At 43.2% G+C, this 20765-nt stretch overlaps 1 protein-coding gene across 1 annotated transcript; it reads left to right on the top strand.

The window, feature by feature from the left end:
* Positions 1–30: 30 nt before the first annotated feature.
* LOC311131778 (ATP-dependent DNA helicase Q4-like) lies at positions 31–18824 on the top strand. Its single transcript, XM_084164907.1, has 25 exons — positions 31–61; positions 515–640; positions 742–775; positions 1052–1152; positions 1342–1500; positions 1713–2941; positions 3151–3250; positions 3481–3667; positions 4267–4389; positions 5798–5962; positions 6157–6249; positions 6421–6557; positions 6674–6757; positions 7180–7368; positions 7945–8127; positions 9761–9959; positions 10078–10355; positions 10474–10611; positions 12900–13263; positions 13522–13651; positions 14054–14220; positions 14520–14682; positions 15010–15178; positions 17547–17655; positions 18468–18824. Exons 2-25 carry the CDS (start codon positions 548–550, stop codon positions 18587–18589), a joined length of 4716 nt encoding a protein of 1571 aa, XP_084021033.1. The 5' UTR covers positions 31–61; positions 515–547; the 3' UTR covers positions 18590–18824.
* The last annotated feature ends 1941 nt before the right edge of the window (positions 18825–20765 follow it).

Here is a 20765-nt window from a genome sequence, read left to right on the forward strand (position 1 = left end):
GACGTCATTTCTACAGCGCGCTAAAATTGTGGAAAAAACATCTGCTCTGCACAATAACTAGGTATGTCATTTTCCTGGTGTAAGAACCTGAATTAAACCCTTTAAGACAGCGTTTAGGATAATTTTTTATTGCCCGCAGTCAGGTAAGAAACGTCAGACTTATTTCGCTTGAGATGACAGACTTTTGGGACTTTGTGAACCCACTGTTTTAGCTTTAGCTCAGAGGAGTCAGATGGCTAATGCTAGCTGTGTGTCTGCTCTCTGATTTGACATGGTTTACATTCTCATATGTGGCTCTCTTGTCTGAAACGTTAGGTAGCTACTACATTTATAATGAATGATAACAATGACTTGCAGTATTACTGTCATGAGAGCCAGCTGTTTGGATACTGCTAAAATCACTGACTAGTTATATAGATAACTTTCAAGCTTGCACAAACTCTCTGAACTGTCTAACATGTCACATTTCCAACAAATTGCTGCCGGCTATAATATTTATTATTCGTCATATCAGCAAACTGATTCCTACAAGGTCGATAATAAATCTATGGAAGTGATGGATCGATACAATGATATCAAGATTCTTCTGAAAACCTGGGAGCAGTCATTTGTTCAAGAACATCAAAGAAAGCCCAACAAGGTAGCTAGCTATGTAGCTAGTTATCTATTTAATTACTGTATCATGCATTACTCGGAGACTACAGTATAGTCTTTCCCACTCTGAATTGTTCTATTTTTCAGGGTGATATTGACGGAGCCCCAGAAGAGACTAAAAGTAAGTGCATGTCAATAATCAACTGACTCCCTGCATGAACAGAACTGAAACACAGGATAAATATATTGCTGTCCTCAGGCTTGTATTCATTAGTGAACACCGTAGCAAAATGTTTAGCAACAGATAAACAAAAACAAGTGTTTCTTATTTGACAAATTCAGCTAGGTCCCTCCATTTTGGTCCGTTTGCTTCTACTGAATAGGACCCAGGTATCCTTCTATAATTAATGTCAGTTACTAAAATATGTTGCTTTGTGTTTCTGCATGTGTTTCACAGAGCTCTACAAAGAATATCGAAAATTCAAGCAAGCAAAAGAAAACAGCAGCAATGGGCACACAGACCCAACACCTACCGCACAGACTCCGTCATCTGAGAAGGTAGGTTACATTCGGTTCAGTATAATTATATTATTATAAATATCCTAAACCCCAGTTATAACTAGTTAACTGTACTTAAAGGGGCAATTTGATATTTGTACATACATTTTGGGACTTTTCAAATAATGATGTATACCCATTGACAGCTTTGTTGCAGATTGCTCCTTTTAATATGTTTTCTCTTTGAAGGAATCAGATTGCTGGGGTACTCAGCTGAACCGTAAGAGCATGCCGGTGGCTGCCCCCAAACTGACTCTGACAGCCAAGGACAGGGAGTCCCTCCAAGCCTCGGCCCAGTACTTTGGCATGAAGCTCAAGTCAAACCTGGACCTGGGAGCTCTAACAAAGGTACGGTGTGTGTGTGTGTGTGTGTAGTTTGGCTGTGTCCAGTTCCTCACTTTGTGTTTTGCAAACTCTGCATAAATGTGATTTGCATAGATGAAGACTGTTAGTGTAAATTACAAACTGCAATTGCAAGTAATCATGAATCAGATGTGGAGAATTTGTAGCTCTGCCATTTTAAATATATACATTTTTCCTGCACTATAAACTGTTTCTAGGAGAGACCGGTTTCTCTGAAGAAGTCGTTCACTCCTCGTCGAACACCTCTGAAGTCGTTTAAAGATGGCCAGAGCCCAGACAGCCATACACTGTTATCCCCTCTACCAAAGCCAGCCAACACACGTCAAGACCCCCTGGCCTCTCCAATGCAGAGAGGGACAGAACACCCACAGCAGCCGGCGGAGGAGCCGTTTGAGCCCCTCACAGCCTTCACACCATCCAAGCTGTGGTCTCCTGCAGCGGGGGCATCCTCATCAGACAGACAGGCAGGCAGCAGGGCCCAGCAGCTCAGACAGACCTTCACCAAGAGGCTGACCTCTGTAGACAGCAGCTGGCTGGAGAGATGTCAGGTGTTTGACGAGGTGGTTGACGCGGAGAAGCCGGTTGTGGGTAATTTGCCTCTCGCCATGGAGGCGGCAGTGAGTTCGCCGTACGCCAAAGGGGGAGGCACTGGCAAGGGAGAGAACGCAGGACGTGCCGCCAGTTCCTTTGTTACACCTTCCAGGCAGAACGAAGGGACAACTCTCCTGGGGGAGAGGGCTTCCAAGAGTACCATAACACAGGCTCGGCCTTCTCCTGACGAGCACCAGCCCCATATTTGTTGTGGCGTAACGTCTGCAGCAGACCCAGCCAGTCTGTGGCCCGCTGGACAACGCTCCTCATTAGGGTCTGGCTCCGGAGGAGGAGAAGGAGAGGATGGAGAAACCAGATCAGGTCTCAAAGGACAGGCAGAGGGTGGAACGACAGAAGAGACCGCCATCGGCGCCACCACTGCCAAGAAATCTCGAGCGAGGGCCAGAAAGGGCCGGGGAGGAAGGGTTGTGGAGGAGGCAAGAGTGTCAACGCAGCCACCGCAGGCCGAAGGTGACGAGCTCGGACTGGAGAAGAAGGGTACAAAGAAAAAGGGCGGAAAAAGTAAAAGGGATCCTGACACAGATGGAGAGAACCCTGAAGGCACGGAGAAAGTGGAGGGGGCGGTGAAAAAGAGGAGGAGGACAAAAAAAGAGGATATAGCTGATGGCGGGAGTCCCAAAAAAGCCCCCCGAGCGAGGAAGAAGGCGGCTAAGACAGATGATGGAGACGTCAGCGACAAGGAGGATGGTGATGTCACAGAGAAGGAAGTGGTGAAGCAGAAACCAAGGGTTCCACAGGAGAACCTCCTAGGAGAGGTGGATGAGGAAGATATCAACGCTGCCAGGAACAGAGGGAGCAACACTATGAGACCTAAGTGGGTTATACTCTCTATTTCCCTTAGACTACTAATATATTTAATCAAACAATATTATTTATATTTACAAATTGACCTATGCACTCTCGATAGCCCCTTTAAATACATATTCCTCATTGACTGTAATTGTCATATAACAGGACCTTATTTTTACTAATGTAATTGTTTTGTATTAATGTGATTTTCTGTTGCTCCATTCATCTACACAGAGCCACCAAGAACTCGGACGGTAACTTTGTGAAGATCAACCTGAAAAAGAAGTCTCACGTTAAAGGATATGCATGTAGGGGCGCTGGCCTACGGAAGCAGGTAAGAAAACTCTAGTAGTAATAGTAGCATTACAAAATACATACAGTACAGTTATTCTACAACAACAATATGTAGGGTGGCAGGTATTGGCTAAAACAGGCTAGTTCAGAATGATTCTCTGTTTGAGTACATACTGTAGATGAACAGCATACTGTCCCTGCCTAGGAAGACATTACTTATATATGATATCAACATATAGCAGCATTTATCCTGTTTTCTTTCTGTTTCAGTTGACCATGGAGAAGTTCCAGCTAAAGGGGGAGAGGTTTGGAGGGCCAGACTCAAGGTTTAGAGGGGGCTTCAGCAGAAGAGGCAGAGGCGGGTTTAGAGGCGGCTTCGGAGGGTTCAATCGTCCAGGCGACAGCTGCTTCAAGTGCGGAGGCACAGGACACTGGGCTATGAACTGCAAGGGCAGAGGTGAGAGGTCACAGGACAGACAGTACATCAGGGTTCTTCAATTCTGGTCCTGGAGGGCCGAAACACTTCTGTTTTTTATTTCTACCTGGTAGTTAATTGCACTCACCTGGTGTCCCAGGTCTGAATTAGCCCCTGATTAGAAGGAGAGGATGAAAAACAGAGGTGTTTCGGCCCTACAGGACCGGAATTGAAGAACCCTGCAGTACATGGTCGTCTGACGACTGAAGAATGCTGTAACAATTCACTATGAGCTGTGGTAGCTAAATTAGCTTGTTTAGATGATTGGTTCTTCAGAAACTAGTTTCATTTACCACGTCATGCTTATCTTTACTAGGTTGATACATAAAAAATACTGTGCTAAACCATTTTCTTTGATGCACCTGAGGTCTGTTGAGGAAGGTCAGGTGCAACATTACAGAACATTCAGATAGAAATGTATTTTGTTCAACAGATCTGATTCTCTGTCCTATACAATAGTAATTTCAGCTCTATACATGACATTTCTGTCTGCAACATTTTTTACGTTTCTGAATAAATCCCTGTACCCTGTGAATGTTATATATTGACTGTAATATAACCCCTATTTAACCTGTTTCCAGTTGCAGCTGCAGTAGACAGTGCTGCTGCTGATGAGGCGTCTGCGGTTGAGGAGGAGCCCTTTGAGCTGCCAACCTTGGAGGACGTTGCCCGGGCAACGGGCACTCTGTGTTCCGAGCGTCTGGGTATGTCATTGTCACCCTGTCTGGTGACGAGATTTACTTCAGTGAAAATGTTGAGGCAGATTATCCCTTCAATCTCAATCAAAATATTCCCAATGTACATATCAAATGGCACCCTATTCGCTATATTGTGCACTCCTTTTGACCTTAGCCCTATGGGTCAGAAGTAGGGCACTATGAATGGAATAGGGTGCTATTTGGGACACGCATACTTTGAAGCATCACAATAAGTTAAATAGACACTAACTTTGTAGAAATGGGACTAATTAGAATCCTCCCCATACACTCACTAACTTTGTTGATCAAGTTGATGTAGTTTGTTAATGATAAGGGAGGTTATTCCAGTGTATCTATCAACAGTGAGTATTTCACCCAAGTCTAACTCCCTTCAGTAGCCCAGAACATCTGTTTCAGTAGTAGAAACACAACTCCAAACCACTGATAGATAATCAACACACACACTCACACGCTTTGGATTACAATGGGCTAGACTTGTGCCTGATGTTAAAAGCAGTCTGTTATGGTGAAGCCCTCCGGCCCTGGCACAGTGTCTGACCCGTCTTTCCACTCACTGCAATACATCTCCACTCGCCACATGTCTGAACGCAGGCCCCAGACATCCCAACTGGAGGTAAAACCACAACTCCAAACCCAAGCAGCTATTTAGTTTAGCTGGATACAGTCTGTACTGTAAGGGACCGGAGCCCGCAAGATGTGTCTAGCACGGACTTAAGGGGGGAAAATGTCACTGGTAAGACCAATCACGGAGGGTCCCCACGGAACGCTCAACACTCATTTTCATAGCACGGGCTGCATCCCAAATGGCACCTTATTCCCTATATAGTGCAGTACTTTTGACCAGGGCCCATTTGGGAAGCACATAGAGCCCCACACACAGACGATGTCGGAGTGATTGTGCAAGCAGAAACAGAGGCCCCTCTAAGCCAAGATGGAACAGACAGACCTGCGGTTTAAAACTAGATGAGCATAACAGCTCCTCCACTGTCTGGCAAGGCAATGATGTCATGCTACTAAACTAACCTGCATGCCAAAAGGTCAAAGAGCTCATGCTTACCCCCCTGCAATTCTCTCACTCCGGTTACTTCCTCCCAGTTCCTTGCCCATAACAACAACTGATTTAGGCTCAGTTTCTCCCAACTCCAATTCAAAACTCAGTCATAACAAACTCGACTCTAAAGCTGACCTCTAGACCAGTGGTGGAATTAAGTAATTACAGCTCTGTACATGAGGTCCCTCTGTCGATGGTTACGTCCCAAATGACACCCTAGTCCCTTTATAGTACATCCTTTTCTCTTTATAATTGCAAAATAAAGGGAATGGGGTGCCATTTGGGATACACATATGTCTATCTCTCTGTTACACAACCTATGTCTATCTCTCTGTTACACAGTGGCGCCCCCCAGTGTTAAAGAGGAGAATGAGAGTCAGGGAGAGAAGCAGCAGAAGGATGGTGATGAGGTCTTGTTGAATGTGATCAGGCCAGACTACGAGCGCCCTCCCCCTCCTCCCCCCATGCAGCCCCTCTACCCCCTAGGGGAGGACGGCAAAGTACAAGGTACCCTGTTTAAAAAAAAATACATTATTCAATTAATTGTTTCTAGGCCTAGTATCTATAAAGCACAACTGCTGATGTAAAAAGAGCTTTATAAAATACATTTGATTTGGTCGATTGATTCAGCTAGTCAAATAAATAGTACAGTAGGGTTTATATACCTATTATATACCCATTTTCTTACTTTGTTTCTGCAGCGGCACGTTCTGAAGTTTATGAAGCACTCAAAGACTTTGGGTACAGGTCTTTCAGACCAGGGCAGGAACAGGCCATCATGAGAATTCTATCAGGTATGCATGAAGAGGGTAAAACACGGTGAACAGAATTATACAGCGCTTCATTTACTACCTCAGTTGATATTGTGGAGATAGAACAAGTAGTCGCTTCCTCACGTACAGATTTGTGTTTGTTACAAGCACGATGCTCACGTTGTGTGTGTGTGTGTATGTGTCACTCACCAGGGATGTCCACTCTAGTGGTGCTCTCTACGGGCATGGGCAAGTCTCTGTGCTACCAGCTACCAGCCTACCTCTATGCCCAGAGGTCCAACAGTATCACTTTGGTGGTGTCACCACTGGTGTCTCTTATGGACGATCAGGTAACATATCTGTCCCGTAGTTATACAATAAATTATTGATACGGACACTGTCTTGTGAATGTCTCAAAATAGGTAATTGAATGAAATACTGACAGTATATGATTTTGTCTCCTTAGCTATCTGGACTCCCATCCAAACTGAAAGCAGCTGCTATTCATTCCAATATGTCTAAAAAACAGAGGGAGGCAGCCGTCGAGAAGGTACTGATATCCTCTTACAATCTGCTTAGTTAAACTATGCTCTATCTAGTCCTAAACATCTGCTTCCTCTATTTTTGCATAACGTTTATATTTGTCAGACTTTAACTGAATTATATATATATATATACAGACGCTTTTTACCCAAACCGACTTAGTCATGCTTGCTCTACCATACCAACTGAGCCATTGATAATGTTGATCATGTTGTTCCGGCATTAGGGTTCAATATCTCTCAGTGATATGTATTTTTGCTCATTCATAACCTGTCTGTGTGTGTCATATGTCTGTGTGATGCTGTGAAACTGCTACTACAATGGTATCAGTCATATTTGCATTGATGGTGATTTGCATGAAACTACCATTTTCTGATTCTCATTTTATTGTATATGCTTTGTGTATCTCTGTCTGTGTGTTACCGCCAGGTTAAGGCAGGTGAGGTCCATGTCCTGCTCCTGTCCCCTGAGGCGTTGGTAGGTGGAGGTCACTCTGGCTCTGGCTGTCTGCCCCCAGCTGACCAGCTCCCCCCGGTGGCCTTTGCCTGTATTGACGAGGCCCACTGTGTCTCAGAGTGGTCACACAACTTCAGGCCCTGCTACCTCCGCCTCTGCAAGGTGAGATCTGGCCATTGGACACCCAATAAATGATAAACCGCAACTGTCAAGTAAGTGTCAGATCAAAGAAGAGCAGAAGCTCTGTTCTTTCCACTTAGGTTCCATGTCTGCAACTGCAAATAAAACATTGTAACTCAATGTCAGGAATTCCTAAATCCATTTGAATTGTCTCTCAACCCACAAAACAAGCAAAACCAAAGATATTTTATTAGAAGGAAATGTTATGCCATCTCTTCTCTCATATATAAAACCGTCAATGGCCGCTTTGTCTATAAAACATTTGAATAACTCATTTAAAATGAAAAATAATAACTCAATGTTTTTTAAGTCCTTTCCTAAATTAGGAGCCTGTCTCTTATCATTCTAGCTGTACATGGCTCACACACAAACAGTAAATGCCATTCTTCCCCTCAGTGTTGAAGTGTCCTCTTAATGTATGTTCAGTCTCCTAGGTGTTGAGGGACCGTCCAGGTCATCTGCACCCCGCAAGACTATCTTAGCCTGCTGAGCTAAAGCCTAAGCATTACTGTAGCTCAGGGAGCTATTGCAAGTCTTCACCTCTGTTCCATCTCCTAGGTGTTGAGGGACCGCCTAGGCGTGCGTTGCCTGCTGGGTCTGACTGCCACCGCCACCCTGTCCACAGCCCTGGACATCGCTCAACACCTGGACATTACTGACCAGGACGGTATCGCTGTCCGCTCGGCCGCCGTGCCTCACAACCTGCAGCTGTCTGTCTCCATGGACCGAGACAAGGACCAGGTAGGTTAGCAACGTACACACACACATACATATGGTTGAGGTTAGGGGTGTGTCGAGATGGCCATACTCGTATTCGTAATCGACAGTTGATAGTCGGATCAGATGCCTAAATCGATGTTGGCAAAATACCTCCCTGCATGTTCTCACTGCAAAAAAGCTGCAGATTAGGAGCAGCGCGCAGAGGGGTGGGTGGGTGTGTGTCCTCAACTTGCAGCGGGCAGCCAAGTTAGCTGTTACTTAGTCAGAATGCGCATAAAAGTTTCATATTTTTTCCCTAACCTTGCCCCACTTGTTAGCTATTGTTAGCTATGAGAAAGATGCTTGCTGGCACCCGAAAATAACTTTTTTTCCAATCATGGATAATTACAAAAAATACTTGGATCATAATCGTATCCAGAAAATGTCCAATATCCGTTACGATACTCATTTTGTCCGACTACTCAGCACACCCTTAGTTGAGGTGTTTAGTGTAGTGAAACATTCAGAATGTTCAGAACATAGAACTGTAATAGATAGATCTGACACCATTCACTATTTTACATCATACAGTATCTGTTCTACAATACGTTTTTATCTGCAACATTAGAGTGTGTATGCTGTGCAGACCAGGATGCAAGTAGTATGTGTTTTCTTTCATGGATGGAGTTTGCAATTTGGCATCGCTCATCGGTTCCATGGGCCAGGCAAGCAGAGCTAAAGTATTTAAAATAAAACAAATAGAATCAGGGCTCTACAGTTCGACCATTTTAATCACGCAAAGAACTACATAGAGTCCTGTATATCCCACCTCGCACGCAGCAATGTTGCCTGGGGCGCTTCGTGCACTGAGTTGAAAGATTCATTTTTAGAAGCGCACAGACAGAAATTTGATTTGACCCAAAAGTCTACTAAAGTGTGACTTTGCCCCTGTGTTTCTTGGTTATTAACATAGTTTTGTTCACATGCTAGGTTGCTTTTCAATGTTAGTTGGAGCTTGCTCAACTGCTAGTGAAGAGACATAGGAGAATCTCATCTCTCACAGACGGTCATGTCTTGAAAGGATATATTTTCTAGTCAAAACCCTCACAGATGGATGCCGCGTTCAAAACAACTGGAAACTCGGAAATCTCTGACTTGATGACTCCAGTGCGTTCAAGACAACTGGTAACTCGAGCACCGACTGGGAAAATCTTTTTGAATGGTCATCCAACTGGGAATTCTAAGTTGGAAACTCGTGCAACTTTCTTGAGTGCTGACGTTCCTACCTATAGATCATTGACATCATGATTTGACCATGATTTTCCCGAGCTCCCAATTGTCTTGAAAGCACCAAGACATGCAAGTTCCCCATTACCACGGTAACCTCCCGCCCTTAAAGGGGCAGCTGAAAATGTGTCTCACCTGAGTGACTCAAATATTTGAGGATACATTGTGTCTTGATTGAGCATGGAACACTCCAAAAACCTTTTATTCATTCACATTTTGTCCTTTCTTATCATAAAAACACTCTTCCTCAAATACTTTCATTGTGCTCCTAAATTTCTTTGTGTGCTCTTACATTTTTCAACTTTAAAAAATGTAAAAAATAATGTCAGCGTAGAGCCCTGAGTATTTGAACCCAGGTCTGATGCTGCATGTCCTTTCCCCTGTCCAGGCCCTGGTGTCTCTGCTGAAGGGAGAGAGGTTTGGGTCTCTGGAGTCCGTCATCGTCTACTGCACCAGGAGAGACGAGACGACCCGTATATCTGCCCTGCTCAGGACCTGCCTCCAGGGGGTGCTATTGAAGGAATCTAACCGTACAGCCAGCCAGGAGGAAGACGACAACCCTGTAGGGAAGAAGAAGAAAGCTTTGGGTACCTATCTATTTGCGTTTGGCTTGATGTCAATAGGAGATTAGGAGTTTTGAAGCACTTGTACTCTGAGATGCTTTGTGAACACGGGCCCTGACCTCTCTCTCCTGTGTTCCCTCAGCCAGGAAGAAGATCCGTAAGCCTCTGAAGTGGATGGCTGAGTCCTACCACGCCGGCATGTCGTCCTCTGAGCGCCGTCGCGTCCAGAACAACTTCATGTGTGGAGAGCTGCGTGTTGTGGTCGCCACGGTAGCCTTCGGCATGGGCCTGGACAAGTCGGACGTGCGCGGCATCGTGCACTACAACATGCCCAAGAGCTTCGAGAGCTACGTGCAGGAGATCGGGAGGGCAGGGAGAGACTGGTTACCGGCCCACTGTCATCTCTTCCTGGATCCTGAGGTGAGGTTTCTAAAAGATTTGTTATTTTTTGATGTTGTTGGATGTACACTATTTGTTGGATTTTTAAATTTTATTCAACATCACTGTAATCCTACATTCTTGTCTGCTGTCGTTGTAGGGAGGGGACCTGCATGAGTTGCGGAGGCACATCTATGCGGACACGGTGGACCACTACACTGTGAAGAAGCTGGTCCAGAAGGTGTTTCCTCCCTGCAAGTGCAGACAGATCCACCAGAAACAGCAGGATCTAGCCAGGGTAATGTTGGCATACTTATGTAGTCTTTTCCCCCTTCTCTCCATCTACACTCATTGGGCATGAACAGCCTATGGCCATTATATGAACCCCAAATAAAGGGCCACTGCAGTCAAAAACCTGATTTCCCTGTGTTTTATATATATTTCCACACTATGAGGTTGGAATAATACTGTGAAATTGTGATAATGATGATAATGCCCTTTTAGTATAAGAGCTGTTTGAAAAAAAACGCCAGACATTTCTGCCTGTTTTGGTGGGATGGAGTTTTGGCCAGCTTGGTGACATCACCAGGCGGTAAATTAGTTAATAGACCAATAAGAAAGAGAGTTCCAAACCTCTCTGCCAATAACTAGTTTTCAGTTTTTCCCTCCCCACTCAGACCACTCCCAGATAGTCCTAGCAAATTGATTTGTTGAGAAATTGAAATTGCAGTAAGGTACTTAATTGTTACCCAGAAATGATTTGATATTAAAATAAAAAGGGCTGCATTGGACCTTTTTTTAAGAAATTACAAAAAAACTTGATTTAGAATTCATGTCAAAAATGTTTATTTTAACAAGTTTTATTGCACCATTGAATTAAATACAACACCTTCATTGTAATTGTATTTCTTTCTGTGTAGGACATACAGTGAGGGGAAAAAAGTATTTGATCCCCTGCTGATTTTGTACGTTTGCCCACTGACAAAGAAATTATCAGTCTATAACTTTAATGGTAGGTTTATTTGAACAGTGAGAGACAGAATAACAACAAACAAATCCAGAAAAATGTCAAAAATGTTATAAATTGATTTGCATTTTAATGAGGGAAATAAGTATTTGACCCTTCTGCAAAACATGACTTAGTACTTGGTGGCAAAACCATTGTTGGCAATCACAGAGGTCAGACATTTCTTGTAGTTGGCCACCAGGTTTGCACACATCTCAGGAGGGATTTTGTCCCACTCCTCTTTGCAGATCTTCTCCAAGTCATTAAGGTTTCGAGCCTGACGTTTGGCAACTCGAACCTTCAGCTCCCTCCACAGATTTTCTATGGGATTAAGGTCTGGAGACTGGCTAGGCCACTCCAGGACCTTAATGTGCTTCTTCTTGAGCCACTCCTTTGTTGCCTTGGCCGTGTGTTATGGGTCATTGTCATGCTGGAATACCCATCCACGACCCATTTTCAATGCCCTGGCTGAGGGAAGGAGGTTCTCCCCCAAGATTTGACGGTACATGGCCCCGTCCATCGTCCCTTTGATGCGGTGAAGTTGTCCTGTCCCCTTAGCAGAAAAACACCCCCAAAGCATAATGTTTGCACCTCCATGTTTGACGGTGAGGATGGTGTTCTTGGGGTCATAGGCAGCATTCCTCCTCCTCCAAACACGGCGAGTTGAGTTGATGCCAAAGAGCTCCATTTTGGTCTCATCTGACCACATCACTTTCACCCAGTTCTCCTCTGAATCATTCAGATGTTCATTGGCAAACTTCAGACGGGCATGTATATGTGCTTTCTTGAGCAGGGGGACCTTGCGGGCGCTGCAGGATTTCAGTCCTTCACGGCGTAGTGTGTTACCAATTGTTTTCTTGGTGACTATGGTCCCAGCTGCCTTGAGATCATTGACAAGATCCTCCCGTGTAGTTCTGGGCTGATTCCTCACCGTTCTAATGATCATTGCAACTCCACGAGGTGAGATCTTGCATGGAGCCCAAGGCCGAGGGAGATTGACAGTTATTTTGTGTTTCTTCCATTTGCGAATAATCGCACCAACTGTTGTCACCTTCTCACCAAGCTGCTTGGCGATGGTCTTGTAGCCCATTCCAGCCTTGTGTAGGTCTACAATCTTGTCCCTGACATCCTTGGAGAGCTCTTTGGTCTTGGCCATGGTGGAGAGTTTGGAATCTGATTGATTGATTGCTTCTGTGGACAGGTGTCTTTTATACAGGTAACAAGCTGAGATTAGGAGCACTCCCTTTAAGAGTGTGCTCCTAATCTCAGCTCGTTACCTGTATAAAAGACACCTGGGAGCCAGAAATCTTTCTGATTGAGAGGGGGTCAAATACTTATTTCCCTAATTAAAATGCAAATCAATTTATAACATTTATGACATGCGTTTTTCTGGATTTTTTGGTTGTTATTCTGTCTCTCACTGATCAAATAAACCTACCATTAAAATTATAGACTGATCATTTCTTTGTCAGTGGGCAAATGTACAAAATCAGCAGGGGATCAAATACTTTTTTCCCTCACTGTAAACCAAGCATATCTTTTTGAGGAGTTTTTCTCTCATTTCTTTAATGCTGTCTTAGGCTCAGGAGGAGGTTGACGACTCCGAGATGATGGAACTGATGGACACCTGTGATGAGACCTCTGCTGCAGCACCGGAACACACAAAGGAGACTAGTCAAAACACCCCTGTCGAGCAGTTGGAACAGGCCAAAGTCCATACTGAGGACAAGGATGTACCAACTCTTCAACCATCGGAGGGGGAGCAGAAAGAACCACCAGAGTCGAGTGTCCCACTTCCCCAGAGAGGGGATGGAGAACAGGATGTGGAAGAGGAGGTGGTGCCAGGGGGAGGTGATGATTGGCCCACGACTAGGGTGTGTCACACCCATGAGAGGACCATCCCTATACAGGACACTGTGGAAGCCCTGGACATCACTGAGGAAGGTGAGTACCTCACTATACCTAACACAGGACAGGTGAAATATCTTGTCTATTTCATTCAATCAAACGGCCAATTGTGTCATTCAGATAATTGATTCAAGGATCAGAAAATAGTAAATACGAAATAGAAGTCCCACTTTAATTCTGCTTTTTCTGTCAAGACCAGTGAGTCTCCCCGCCTGCCCTTCACAGACACCAGAGTAACAATATAACTTGAATCATTCTAAGGCAAAGACTGTGTCCCCTCTGTGTGTCTGCCAGGTTTGGAGACTCTGCTGTGCTATCTGGAGCTGCACCCTCAGCAGTGGGTAGAGCTGCTCCACCCCACCCTCTCCGTCTGTAAGATGGTCTGTTACAACGGCCCTCAGCAGCTCCGCAAACTCACCAAGATGTAGGACAACATCAAACCACCCGGCTCATGTTCATTAGGGCACACCGTATAATAAAAAATTAAAACTGTGTGCATTTTGAGTTTGCAGAACCTCAATAAGTACTGCAAATTCACTCTGAACACCTGGCCAGTCTGTTACAGTAGACTGTTTACCTGTAAGAAACGAAGTCATGTTTGATAGGTTGTGTATGTAGGTGTGTATTATTTGCTCATGTGATGTTTTTGTGGTCAAGTAAAGTCAGTGGTACATTTGTCATGTGAGCGGTTTGGTATTTTTATGTTCAGGCAATAGATTACTAATGTTTACAAGGTGCTTAAACCGTTTTGCTGCATATAAGTAATGTTTATGGTGAGCGGTGGTATCTGTGTGGTGATGATGGGTGTGTGCCGTCTGATTGGCAGCTGCCCACCTGTTGCCGTGGTGTTGGCCCGGAAACGGATGGCGGGGGAGCGAGTGGAGGCCTGTGATTCGCTGGACTTTGACGTGGTGGAGGTGGCAGACACTATGGGCTGGCAGCTGGGTCTGGTGAAGAGAGGCCTCAGACAACTACAGTGGGCCACAAACAGAGGTGTGTGTGTGTGTGTGTGTATGAGTGTTTTTATAGTTGAAAAAATGCTAACTACAGTGGAGCATAGTAAAGAATGTGTGTCACACTTACTTGTGTGTGTGCACTGGTTATTAAAACGTGTGTTAATAAACCATAGTGAGTCACAAAACAGATGAAGTGTGTGTGTCTGTCTGAGTGAGTGTTACATTTAGATAAAAATCCATTCAAGAGAAGTAATTATACATCTACTATCTCCATATATATCCTGTCTTGGTAGAGTTGTCCAACCTGTCCTTCATATATCTCCATCTCTTCTCCAGGAGTCTTGGTGGAGTTCTCCAACCTGTCATTCTATTTCCGTTCCTACGGTGACTTGACCCCGGACGAGATGGACCGGGTGTGTGAGTTCCTCCATGACAGGGTGGTGGCCCAGGAGAGGACCAAGCTGTACCAGCTCAAAGCCTGCTTCAAGGCCTTCCGCAGGTCAGCGCTAACCTACATTACACTACACCAGTATTCAGAACTCTAACCAGCACTAGGCTACACAAATATAGCACCAAATTGGACCATAGAGGAAAATCGAAAACGTATTGAAGTGGGTCCTGGTTACCAGAGTTTCATGGCCTGATAGGCCTGTTATTGGAGCTGTTAACCCAATGGTGCTTGGAGTATGTTTAAAGACATTATTGATATTTCTAAGACATTTCTAGATCAGTTCATGCTACTGTGCATCTTTCAGGTGACCTGTTTTTATTATTACTCTTTCTGCGTTGTTCTGTTTTGATAAAGCCACACTATATGTCTCTGCAGCGTCGCATACACGAGCTGCAGATCCTGCACGGACCAGCTGGACGAGAGGCGAAGCCTGAAGCTGAAAGGGCTTCTGGGAGATTACTTTGACAAGAGGAGAGACCTGGACCTGAGCAGGAAGTTCCAGGAGGAGAAGGATGGAGAGGACGAGGTGTTGATTAAATGCAAGGTTCGTGTCTCCTAAGATTCTGTGATGGTTTTTACTGGGTGTAAGTCACACTAATGCCTTGATCTAATACTAAACTTAACAAAGTACCCTTACAATTGAAAAATGTATGGCACATGAAAACCAAACGAGGGTGGTCTATGGAGATAGGTGGGATGGGCTGAGAGTGGCTGAGGGGTGGGATTAAAGAGCTTATGTTCAGTAATGTATTATTGTTATGTGATTGCTGTATATAAAAGTACCATGTATGCAAAATGTGTATGTAAAATGTATGTATATGCAGCAGAAAAGCTGTAAAAAACTAAAAAGATATGTGTCCTCCGAAGAGGGGTGGTGCAAGATGGGTTAATAAATACATAAAATAACCCTTATAATGACCTAATAGAGCTAAATCTGGTAAGAACAGGACCTTCCCATTTTAGAGTAACGAAGTGAGTTTATAATATTTCAACACTTTATATTGTATATCCTCTACTTTAAATGTGTTTATTATCTACTATTTTATTATGTATAATTGTTCTGTTTTTACTGTATCTATACCACAGGAGGCTGCTGAGGGGAGGACAGCTCAAAATAATGGCTGGAACGGAGCGAATGTAATGGCATCAAAAACATGGAAACCATGTGTTTTGATTTACAGTGCATTTGGAAAGTATTCAGACCCCTTGACTTTTTCAACATTTTGTTACATTACAGACTTATTCTAAAATGGATGAAAAAAGAAATATCCTCCTCAATCTACACACAATACCCCATAATGACAAAGTGAAAACAGGTTCTTTGAAATTTGGGCAAATGTATAAAAAACTAAAACATAAATACCTTATTTACATAAGTATTCAGACCTTTTGCTTTGAGACTCAAAATTGAGCTCAGGTGCATCCTGTTTCCATTGATCATCCTTGAGATGTTTCTACAACTTGATTGGAGTCCACCTGTGGTAAATTCAATTGATTTGACAGGATTTGGAAAGGCACACACCTGTCTACATAAGGTCCCACAGTTGACAGTGCATGTCAGAGCAAAAACCAAGCCTTGAGATCGAAGGAATTGTCCGTAGAGCTCCAAGGCAGAATTGTGTCGAGGCACAGATCTGGGGAAGGGTACCAAAACATGTCTGCAGCATTGAAGGTCCCCAAGAACACAGTGGCCTCCATCATTCTTAAATGGATGAAATTTGGAACCACCAAGACTCTTCCTAGAGCTGGCCGGCCGGCCAAACTGAGCAATCGGGGGAGAAGGTCCTTGGTCAAGATTCCCTGGTCTGATGAAACCAAGATTGAACTATTTGGCCTGAATGCCAAGCATCACGTCTGGAGGAAACCTGGCACCATCCCTGTGGTGAAGCATGGTGGTGGCAGCATCATGCTGTGGGGATGTTTTTCAGCGGCAGGGACTGTTAGACTAGTCAGGATTGAGGGAAAGATTAATGGAGCAAAGTACAGAGAGATCCTTGATGAAAAGCTGCTCCAGAGCGCTCAGGACCTCAGACTGGGGCGATGGTTCACCTTCCAACAGGACAACAACCCTAAGCACACAGCCAAGACAACGCAGGAGTGGCTTCGGGACAAGTCTCTGAATGTCCTTGAGTGGCCAGCCAGAGCCCGGACTTGAACCCGATCTAACATCTCTGGAGAGACCTGAAAATAGCTGTGCAGCGACGCTCCCCATCCAACCTGACAGAGGTGGAGGGGATCTGCAGAGAAGAATGGGATAAACTCCCCAAATACATTTACATTTACATTTTAGTCATTTAGCAGACGCTCTTATCCAGAGCGACTTACAGTTAGTGAGTGCATACATTTTCATACTGGCCCCCCGTGGGAATCGAACCCACAACCCTGGCGTTGCAAACGCCATGCTCTACCAACTGAGCTACAGGTGTGCCAAGCTTGTAGTGTCATACCCAAGAAGACTCAAGGCTGTAATCGCTGCCAAAGGTGTTTCAACAAATTACTGAGTAAAGAGTCTGAATACTGTTTAAGTTTTTATATTTGTAATACATTTCTAAAAACCTGTTTTTGCTTTGTCATTATGGGGTATTGTGTGTAGATTGATGAGGGGGAAAAAAACAATTTAATCAATTTTAGAATAAGGCTGTAACGTTACAAAATGTGGAAAAGGTAAAGGAAAAGGTAAAGGGGTCTGAATACTTTCCGAATGCACTGTATTTGATACCATTCCACTCATTCCGCTCCAGCCATTACCACGAGCCTGTCCTCCCCAATTAAGGTGCCACCAACCTCCTGTGATCTATACTGTATGTAGATTGCATCAATTATTTGGTCTAAATTCAGTCTGTATATTCTGTTTATTTTTGTCCAATTCATTTCACCAGGAAAGTGTTGTGATGGGTTTTGTTTATTTTCAGATGAAGGACTGGGAGGGTCAGATCAGAACGGATATTCAGAGTTTCCTGGGCAACCACAGTGACGAGAAGTTCTCTGGCAGAGCTGTCGCTAGAATATTCCATGGAATTGGTGAGTTTTCCCAATTTTATTATTCTCAATATGACTAGGGTCACAAAGGGGGGAAAATGCTAAGTTCCCATACATTCATTCCCGTGGAAGGTTTCCCACTTTGAAAACTCCTAGAACTACTTCTGGGTATTGTAGGATTTTGGCTCCTTGTCACTAGGGGTGTGGCTTATTTAGTGCCATGTGTTTGAACTGTATGGATGCAGTAGTGCTGATCAGTTTTATGGAGTCGGTGATTATCGTTGATCACCGCTGATAATCGACTTTCAATGTGTTACATTATGGGGCAAAAAATTGTCTGGCTTGCGGCTACATGATCTAAGGTCATGCGGTTTTTGATGCAGTTGACTGCAAGTCTATGCACCAATTGCACCCTGCAACCATTGTATGCATTGTGGGAGGCACTATTGTCAACCAGTCATTCATGTTTTTGCTTGACCCACACAAACTTGACCAAAACATGACTGAAACAGAAACCAACTTTTTGGCGGAGATTCATAGTTACAATAGTATAAGCTTAAGAGTATATAATGTGATCTGTGAGATCTCTCTCTAACCAATTAATAGTACACAAATATGTTTTCAGTTTGACTGTGTGATACGGAGGTAGAGAGAAGTTTTAGAAAAATGTATGAACAATTGCAGCTATGTTGACACTGCCAAGTTAAAATAAGCCTTGCTTTTGGAAGACCACTACAGTGTCCAACGTTTGGTTGTCGCAGATGCACCTCCACTCGACTGCAATCGTGGACATTGGTCTGCTCTCGTCTGTTTTAGTAATTTAACTGGAACACCCTCTACATTTTTGTTTCCAGGAAGTCCATGTTACCCAGCTCAGACCTTCGGCAGGGACCGGCGATACTGGAGAAAATACATCCAGTTTGATTTCAATGAAATAATCCGCTTTGCTATTCAGGAGATCGTTCGATTCAAGTGATCAAATAATACAAATATTTACTCTATGTAAAAAATGAAATAAAACATGTAAAAAGTTGTTAGATAATTTTCTTACCTCAGCTGCATCCATTAACATGCAATAATGTATTAATTGTAAATAATGTTTTATGTGTTTATGATATGAATGGTTATTTTATGGTATGGGTGCTTAGTGTACTGTACATTTCATGTAATGTTGTTTCTATACCCATTGAATACAAATATTTTTGTATTTCAAGGAAGGGTGAGTGCTTGATGTTATTGAAACTTGCGTATGCTCCTTGATCAAGGTACAAAAGGATTTCATTCAATGGTTGTGCGTTGCATAATTGTAGTATGTAATACATGAACTCCAGGTGTGTCAGGGTAGTTCCTTTGTTGTTTCCTGATATGGATGCAAACTCATTGGCCCATGCCCTGGGGAGAAAAACACATTTAACCCTGTGAGACCCAACGTTGCACAAATGCAACGTTTCCTAAATAGCATCCTGTACAGTTCCTAAACTAAAATATGTGAAACACTACATTGTGCATCTCCTTAGACACACATGTATCTCTTAGTGTTGTGTGTCAGTAAGATTACTGTGGCATCTGTAGCCTCTGAAACAACCTGTACACTCGTCTGACACCACACTGGTTCCCTACACAAGCATATTTGTTCCTGTCTTTTCGAAGATGTAGTGATTTATGTTGAGAAAAAAAAGAAATCGAGCAACAAACATTCTGAGCTAGAGGTAAGTGTTTGTAAGTGTTGTCAAACTCAGACAAGGCCATATTCTTACACGTATATTGATAGACAAGTTAAAGAGATTGTTTTCCTTCCAAATTCTGCAAATATGGACAACCAAATACTTCAAGAGTAACACATCAAAATAACAAAAATGTGTGTATATATATATATATATATATAAGTGTGGTTTATGAGGTCAGCATACTGCCATTGACGACCATTCATTTTATGGTAAATAAGTAAGATGGGGGGTTATCTCTCCAAATGAAGCCTGAAAGGACAACCAAATGTTACTTAAAGTAAGTTAGATGTTCTCCATACATAGAAAACACACAAAATAGTTTATCTGTTGAAAAAAAATGTTGATATCAAAATAATAAAATGTAGATTGGTGAAGTTTATTAATTTGACTATTTCAGACAAAATATGACTTCATTTCAAATGTATATACCATTAGAACATGTGTTCCATCACATATAAATGCTTTTGATCCACTTTGATGTGATTTCAATAACATTTTACAGTTTTCCTACCACAAATGTTTCCTACCATTGAAGCCCAATGTTGCATTTTTGCAACGTTTCCAGAAAATTGTCTATACATTTGAAATAAAAAAAAACAGATTATTGTCATAATCAGAGGCCTACTACAAGTATTTCTGAAGGGTAATAACATGAATTCCTCATTTGGATCTATGCTTGGGTCTCACAGGGCTAAGGAAATGGATGGCTGGAATGAGGAAGTTAAAATACAAACATACAAATGTGACTCTCCCGCTGTATAAATGCTGGTTTATATATATTCAAGATTACCCCTTTAGTTTATATGTATTCAAGATTACTCTTTTGTTTGATTTTGAAAAGTCTGTGCCAGGAATTTCTTTGACTAAGCCGGTCAATTTTGATAACCTACTCTGGACCCATGTTTCATTTATATTTTAACTGAAATATAAACACATTTGTAAGGAACAAGAAGGTCAAACAAAGTTCTCAGATATAGACCTAAACTCAACTGTTGATTAACTCAGGGCCTGTGTCGCACAGTATTTCCCATATTGCACCTTTGTTGCTCCAGAATGGTACAGTTTAAGTGTAAGACTTTTATGAGATGGAATAATGTCACGGTGGACCTAAACCCTGTCACACTGTAAACTCTTCAACTTAGAGAGTTGTGAAAATGTATTTTGGCCTTTACAGTACCTTGAAGCTACCTGCTGTTGCTGGTGTTATGGAGGCTGTGTGTTGGTCATGTCTGTCTTCTCAGGGTCAGAGAGAGAATTCTGACTGACTTCACAGAGAGAGCAGTGTCACTTTACTTTAAGATGCTGACTCTACAAGAGCAGTGTCACTTTACTTTAAGATGCTGACCCTACAAGAGCAGTGTCACTTTACTTTAAGATGCTGACTCTACAAGAGCAGTGTCACTTTACTTTACGATGCTGACCCTA

The sequence above is a fragment of the Coregonus lavaretus genome (assembly GCF_964263955.1).
Source record: "Coregonus lavaretus genome assembly, chromosome: 7".
NCBI lineage: Eukaryota > Metazoa > Chordata > Actinopteri > Salmoniformes > Salmonidae > Coregonus > Coregonus lavaretus.

Coding starts and splice junctions, on each gene's coding strand:
- LOC311131778 (XM_084164907.1), top strand. CDS start 548: ATGGAAGTGATGGATCGATACAATGATATCAAGATTCTTCTGAAAACC. Junction 776..1,051: donor AGCCCCAGAAGAGACTAAAA/GTAAGTGCATGT, acceptor TGTGTTTCACAG/AGCTCTACAAAGAATATCGA. Junction 7,369..7,944: donor GCTACCTCCGCCTCTGCAAG/GTGAGATCTGGC, acceptor TCCATCTCCTAG/GTGTTGAGGGACCGCCTAGG.